At 48.6% G+C, this 7,772-nt stretch overlaps 1 protein-coding gene across 1 annotated transcript; it reads right to left on the reverse strand.

Moving 5' to 3' along the window:
* Window positions 1-1,451: 1,451 nt before the first annotated feature.
* Prss38 (serine protease 38) lies at window positions 1,452-4,668 on the reverse strand. The gene is made up of 5 exons (XM_021177775.1): window positions 4,268-4,668; window positions 3,930-4,092; window positions 2,940-3,211; window positions 2,209-2,351; window positions 1,452-1,954 (listed from the first exon to the last, which is right to left on the reverse strand). The coding sequence occupies exons 1-5, from the start codon at window positions 4,401-4,403 to the stop codon at window positions 1,700-1,702; spliced, it is 969 nt and encodes a 322-aa protein (XP_021033434.1). The 5' UTR covers window positions 4,404-4,668; the 3' UTR covers window positions 1,452-1,699.
* Window positions 4,669-7,772: the final 3,104 nt, after the last annotated feature.

Below are 7,772 nucleotides of genomic sequence, written 5' to 3' on the forward strand. Positions count from 1 at the left end.
ATTACTTATTACATAGAATTAAGTATAATACTTTCTTGGGCTAGTGAGATGGCTCAGTGGGTAAGAGCACCCGACTGCTCTTCCGAAGGTCTGGTGTTCAAATCCCAGCAACCACATGGTGGCTCACAACCATCCGTAACGAGATCTGACTCCCTCTTCTGGAGTGTCTGAAGACAGCTACAGTGTACTTACATATAATAAATAAATAAATAAATCTTTAAAAAAAGTATAATACTTTCTTTGAGCTCTTACATGCCCCCCATTTCAGTAGGTGGCTTCCGTCTTTGTGTGTGTGTGTGTGTGTGTGTGTGTGTGTGTGTGTACTTTGTTTCCCTATCTTAAGTTAATAATTGCTCCCTTACTTTTTTGAATTTTTTTTTCTTTTAAAAAAGCAACATTTCAAACTCCAGTGGTCCCTTAGCATCAGTGCAGGGTCAATTTCCCTTCACAAGTGCTTGGTTCACTTTCCTCTGAGTCTGCCCCATGCTGAGACCCTCAGACACCTGCTGTGCTTTGTAGAGAACCTACATACATCCTTCTGCGTGCTTTTTCCAGACAGGCTCCCTCTATGTAGACCAGGCTGGCCTCAAACCACCGTGACCTTTCTGTTCCTGCATCACCAGTGCTGGAATTATGGGAATGGGCTACTGTTCCCCCCATAGACTTAGCACCATCTCCAGGTGACAGATGACCCTTAACACAGTAAGACTGCTATGCCAATCACTGTTACACTGCATTGTTTGGGGAGTCTGATCACGTTCAGCAGAGATGAAATTTGGGGGAACATTTTCTATTTGAGACGGGCAGAATCCGGGGCACAGATCCTGCAGACATCAAACTTGGTGCTTAGGGGGTTTCTGTTTACTCATTTCCACACGTACCCTTTTGGCTTCTTCCCCTGTGCCTGCTTATTCTTAGCTCCTGTTTTCTCTTTTCCCACTTGGGATACTTCCATATTTCAAAACTCTTTTTTGACAACATTTAAACTGTGGTCTCTTCCCTCATTTGAGCTGTACCCATAGATCTATCCAGGTCAGTGTCTAGAAAAGCTGTTTGGTTTATATTTCTTCCTCCTCCCCAGAACTTTATTATATGGATGTGAGTTTTTTGCCCACATGTATGTCTGTGTGCCTCATGTGTGCCTTAGTGTCTGGTGCCTGTGGAAGCCAGAGTTAGGCATTGGATTCCTAAAACTGGAGTTACAAATGGTTGTGAGCTACCAGGTTGGTTCTGGGAATTGAACCTGGGTCCTCTATAAAGCCAGTGCTCTTACCCACTGCGCCATCTTTCCAACCTCCTGTACCTACCTTTTCACGTGGTGGGCACTTGCCTGACCGTGTCTGGATAACCTACTTTCTACGTGTGGATTTCTACCTACTGCACAGAGAAGGTGCCTGTAATAACGCCAGAGCACCCACGAAGCGAGGATGGGAGCTCTGAGGCGTTTGTTTCACAAATCTTTAATAAGTTTTGACTGTCACATGAGTAGAATCCAAGCTCTTGGTTCACCCTAGCTTTCCCCCAACTCTCCCTCCTGGTCCTGCCCCTCTCCACATCTCATGCTCAGCCTCTTACAGACTTAGAGTCTAGACAAGTGTCCTGACTTCATGGAACAAGATGTGTGGAAGCAGGATTTGAGAGCTATAGAGGATAGAAACAGGGCATGTGGCAGCTCAAGGGGGGGTGGGCGTCTCGGTCCTCACAAAACCAGCAGGTGCCCCATTATGGTCACAAAAATGCTTAAGGTGTTTTTCGGGGATGAAGAGGGGAAAGGGAGTATCCGAGGAGGATCGGGTGTGGTTTGTAAGTGATAATGGATCCAACTCAAGAAATAGGAGACATTGGCAAACACTCCTGGGTACAGGGGTTGGGCACAACCACGTCCCCAGCTCACTATTCCAATCTGCAACCAGGTCTGGTTCTGCTTACATACCAGTGGACTGCCAGAGTCACCCTGAAAAGGAAGAGGGGCTTTCTGTGATCTACTAGACCAGGTATGCCCCTCAGGTGCAGAATGAGCGTCCATCCCCTCCTCTTCACATAGCCCCCTCTCTGGCTGCAACAGAGCCCAGAGCCTCAGCACTGAGGTCTGATACACGCGTATATTGATCATACACTGTCTGTCTGGGTTCAGCCACCCCCAACCAACAGTCCCCTGCTTACATCAGAGCCCAGCTCTGATCTGAAAAAAAAAAAAATGGGACATACCTCACACACATTCTTCATTTTCTTGATGTCTGCAGCACACAGCATTTCTGGCAGGAGGTAGGAGCTTAATCCATAGAGCAGCTGACACTGGAACCTGGGGATTAGTGGCAACTGGGCTTCCAATAGCTCTTTCCCGGTTTCGCCTGTGAGGGGAAAGGGGAGAGGAACTGCCAGGTGAGGGTGTGTATCTGAGTTCAGCTAGGTCTTTCTTAGTCCTGGAAGGCAAGGAGGCAAAGACATTCTTGGGTTCTTGGTTAATGGAGGAGAAATCTAGAAGAAATCCCCCTCAAAGAGAGCCCTCTCCACAAGCAAGAGTCACCAACACACAGGGAGGCCATGTCCTACACAGGGAAGCCCCACCCACACAGGGAAGCCACACCCACACAGGGAAGCCACACCCACACAGGGAAGCCCAGTCCACTCAGGAGGAGTTTGTTTTTCACACATCATTCTGTCCTCCTTTCACACATATTTTGTTGTTGCTGTTTCAATATGGATAATTTCTACTGATCTATCCCCAAGGCTACTGATTCCCCCTCAGCCCGCCATAGACCCCATAAAGGAATTTTTCATATCTGAGAGCTGTTTTTTTGTTTTTGTTTTAAATTTCCAATGGGTTATTTCCTTAGAATCTGCATCTTTTGGCTTAAGTTGCTCTCCTAACCATCTTCCCAGACGCCAGGGAGAGCCATTCTATGCTCTGCTTCCGTGAGATCTTACTTAGCTCATACCTTGTGGCGAGATCATTCCCCATCCGGTAGTCCAGCATGACAGATCGATGGGGTACAAGTCGGAAGGTGGCAAGCAAATTGGGAGCACAAAGTCAGAAAATATGATGGCGCTCTTCAATTGCACTAGCGCCACGTCCCCTCCAATAGGGTGGTACATCTGGAAGGTGGGGTGAATGATCACCTGGTAAATCTCAAACCACTGGGTATGTCTGTTGGCCTTCTCAAGGTTGGTGATGCCCACATATATATCATAGGTTTCGAGTTTCTTCCCCCTGCCAACCAGAACAGAAGCCAACTGCTTGCAGCCCCCTGTCTCACCAGCCCACAGACAGGGTCTGCCGGGTTGGAAAGCGTGAGCCTGGTTGTAACACAGTGTAGGCCTATCTGACAGTCTGACCTCAGAGGTCCTGATTTAGACTGAAGGAGACTTGGGGATCAAGTCTTAGGAGCCTGTGTCTGGGCTTTGAGAGCCAGATAATCATGCAATGGGTCCCTCTGTGGCCTCCGCCTGAATAGCTGATTAAACCCTGTGGGCCTGACTGGATGAGGCTCAGGAGACAGGGCCATCTGACCAAAGAAGGTTCTGTGGAGGAACACGGTTTCCAGTTTGGGGGACCTTGCTGGAGGAGGGAGGGTAAGCTGGGGGCAGAGGCACACTGTAAATGGAGACTTCTCAAGTGGGGATGTAGCCTGGTCTGTAAAGGACTGTGCTCAAGAGGCCAGCCATACACCTAAGTACTGACTGGCCCAGTCAGCTATGGCTGATAAATCCAAGCTGGTCCACTGGGAGCAGCTTGAAGTCTGAAATCAAGGGAATGAGTGCATCAGCTATGGTGTTTAGGTTGGGGGTTGGGGAGGAGGGTGCGGGGATGGGGGGAACTTCAACAATGACTGCAGCAGTCCAAGCCATGGGCACATGGTCGAGGCCTCCCTCTCCTTTCCTGTGTCCCTGCTCCATTCATCACCCCTAACAGCTCCTGAACCTCTCACCTGTCAAAGCAGTGTGCTGCCGACAGCACCCAGTAGGCACTGAGGATGGAGCCACCACAGACGTGAAAGCCAGAGTAATGCAAGCTGACCTGCCACGGCCATTTCTGATCACGAGCAAACTCTCCACCCAAAAGCTTGCCTTGCAGAACTGGCTGGCCACAGGCTGAGGAGGGGGACAAATGCAGAGTGGGCCCAAAGCCACACCACAGGAGGGGCGGGCCACGGAGGGAGGAAGGGACATCGTATATTTGAGTGGGGAGGGGCCAGGCCAGGGCTTAGGGCCGAGGTTCCACCCAGGGAGAAAGGATTACCACCGAGATCCTGGGACAGGGGCCTACCCACGTCACCGCTCAGTGAATTTGCCTGGCTTTTTGGGTGTCGGCGACTGACTGATGTGACCCAGGTTGGGGAAGCCAGTAGAAGCGGAAACAGCAGGTATCCCAGGAGGCCCAGGCCGGAAGTGAGGGCGGCCATGAAGCCAGAGTCGCAGCCCAGCAGAAGGCAGCTGACCAGGAAATGTGACAGCGCCTCCACTGGTGAAGACGTGAACTGGACACGTGACGGCCCCTGGATCCTTGAAGCGTTGGTGGCGTCCCCAGCAGGTGACTTTGAACTAGCGGATGTAGATGGAAGGAACCTGAACTGTGTGGAGGCTGATACTGCAGATTGCCAAAGGACCACTCTGCCAAAAGGGCAGGATGCCAGACGACCTAACCTCACCTCAGATACGGGCGACAGACACTACCTGGGACACACACACACACACACACCATGGTCAGACTTGGATATACAAGTTCTGTTTGAGGATTCTCTGTTTCAAATTCCATTGCTCTAAGATCTCTCAGTGGCCTACTCAGATCTGTAAGTTTTACTATTTACACATGCACCATCTACTATTAAATCTTTTTTAAAAATTAAGCCTTTGTTTATATACAGTAAAATCTACCCCTTTTTGTAAATTTTGACAACCCTTCTTTTTACTTTTAAGGGAGGATCCCAGCTGATAGATCATGGTGGTGTATGCCTTTAATCCCATCAGTGGGAAGGCGGGTCACCCATGGCCTTAGAGGTGCAGTCATGTATACATAGCTTCACCCACATAGATACACACAATTTAAAAGCTATTTAAAAATATTATTTATGTATTATTAGTTATACGAGTACACTGTAGCTTACTTCTGACACACACCAGTAGAGGGCATCAGATCCCATGACAGATGGTTGTGAGCCACCATGTGGTTGCTGGGAATTGAACTCAGGACCTCTGGAAGAGCAGTCAGTGCTCTTAACCGCTGAGCCATCTCTCCAGCCCTAAAAGCTATTTTAAGGAGAAGATTCCATAAGACTCTGAAATAAAGGATGAGAAAAATTACAAAACTTTACGAGAGCTGTCGAAGTCAGAGGGATGGAGCTGTCCTGTGCACTTGGGTGTGATGTCATAAATATACTGTATACTTATACAGGGCATACAGGTTGATGTCATAAACACAGCTGTTTCTGATCACACTAGATTCACAGCAACTCTGAACAGAAGGCAAACAAGAAGAATTCTAAGGCTTCAGCAAGTAAGATATCAGTAAGGTACAGCCTAGAGCAAAAACTAACAGGGGCGGGGATAGACGTGGTGATGGAATTGTCTTCATCAACTCAGATGTTAAAACAAAACTCAGCCAGGCGTGGGGGCGCACGCCTTTAATCCCAGCACTCGGGGTGGGGGCAGAGACAGGCGGATTTCTGAGTTCGAGGCCAGCCTGGTTTACAAAGTGAGTTCCAGGACAGCCAGGGCCTCACAGAGAAACCCTGTGTCAAAACAAAACAAAACAAAATCCAAAAACCTCCAAGACTAGAGATGGTTTCATGATTAAGAGCTAATGCTGCTCTTCCAGGGGACCTGGGTTCAATTCCCAGCACCCATGTTGTGGCTCACAACCATCTGCCACTCCAGTCCCAAGGGACCCAATACCCTCTTCTGGCCTCTCCTCAAGCACTGCACACACATGATACACAGACATACATGCAGGCAAAACATCTATACATATTTTTAAAAGAAAGAAAAGAAAAAAAATCATTAAAAAATTTAACCCAAAACTCTATAGGCTAGATGGCTTGTGAAAACAGACAGTATTCTTTGCCTTTGGGGGCTGGGGTTCTGAGATTAGAAGGCCAGCATTGTGCTGTCAAGCTCCTCGTGGCTTACAGAGTGGAATCTGCTGCTCACGTCCTCACTGCGAGAACTCTGAAGGCCCTTCTGTAAGGACTCTACTCTCATTCACATGCACGACCGCCATCACACGACCACCATCACACGACCACCATCACACGACCGCCATCACACGACCACCATCACACGACCACCATCACACGACCACCATCACACGACCGCCATCACAGCCCCGAGGCCCTGCTTCTCCACACCACCATCACTCAGCTCGGAGTCGAGACTCCAAGCCCTGAAGGGGAAGGAGGCAAACTTCAGTCTATTACTGAAATGAATCCCAGACTCAGATCTTTACACAGAGCACACAGGACTCAAGAGGCACACGCTGTCAGTGAAAAGTCTGTTGGACACAGGATCTGCAGAGGGGAAGAATGCGATCCCACCACACCCTTTATACAGAACTGAGTTAAAGTGATCAAGAAAGTGCTTTACAACTTTAGGTTGAAATGCAAGACAAGCTTCCGGTGACCACGAGCAACCCTCCTCCTAAGACAAGGAAAATCTCATGGCAGCACACAAATGTCATCTCCATAGAAGCAGGAAATATCGAAAGCATGGCGATGACTCCCCTGAGTACGCTAGGCTAGCGAGGAGATCCTGGAACCCAGGCTATCCCGCCCTTTCGGGAAGGGCCAGGAAGGGACTCTGTCATTTTTGGCATCTTTCTGGGTTAAGGAAACAAATAGGAGTCCAGGACCCATCAAGGGTGTGGGCCATACTCAGCCACACCTGCTTTTGACTGAAAACAAAGAGGAGTGTGCCCAAAGGGTGAGGGGATGGGCAGAGGCAAGTCAGCACTCTGCTGGACAGTAGCCCAGCTTAGCATCATTTGGGTGGCTCAGGCCCTAAACTCAGGAATTCTCAAGTTCTCCAGCCCTCAGCTCAGTGTAACTGCAGGTGGCTGGGGGATCTGTATCTGCAACAAATGCAAAAAGGAGCTTTCCAGAACACCACCAACCTTGCCCTAGCTATTGCTTATTTCTGCAAATAACATTTAGATATTTCTCCAGCCCAGGAGCAAAGACAAAAGAAACATGAGAGGAGATATGGTGAAGGAGAAGCAGCCCAAAAACAGATGGTAAGAAACCCAGGCACTTGAATTATCAGCCAGAGACATAAAGGTCATGGTTTGTTGTGCTAGAGTCGGGGAGGAGAATCTAGGTCTCTAAATTTCTATTTTCTCAACAACTGGACAGTATACAGCTAAGATTAAAAAAAAAACCCACCATGGAACACCTAGAAATTAAAAACCCCAAAAACCCAACTCAGAGATCCCTGAATGGCCTTAACAAGAGTTTAGGCCCAGAGGAAGGCAGAATCCATGAAATAGAGTGCAAGTCCAAAGAAGCTATTCACTGTAGGAGGAAATGGGATACTTGGAAAGAAGTGTGAGGTGCTTTAATGCTGGATGTGTCTCCCCCTCCTCCCTCCTCTCTCCTTCCCCTCCTCCCTCCCCTGTCTTAGTCAGGGTTTCTATTCCTGCACAAACATCATGACCAAGAAGCAAGCTGGGGAGGAAAGGGTTTATTCAGCTTACACTTCCATGCTGCTGTTCATCACCAAAGGAAGTTAGAACTGGAACTCAAGCAGGAGCTGATGCAGAGGCCATGGAGGGATGTTCTTTA

The sequence above is a fragment of the Mus caroli genome, chromosome 11, assembly GCF_900094665.2.
Source record: "Mus caroli chromosome 11, CAROLI_EIJ_v1.1, whole genome shotgun sequence".
In the NCBI taxonomy this organism is placed as follows: domain Eukaryota; kingdom Metazoa; phylum Chordata; class Mammalia; order Rodentia; family Muridae; genus Mus; species Mus caroli.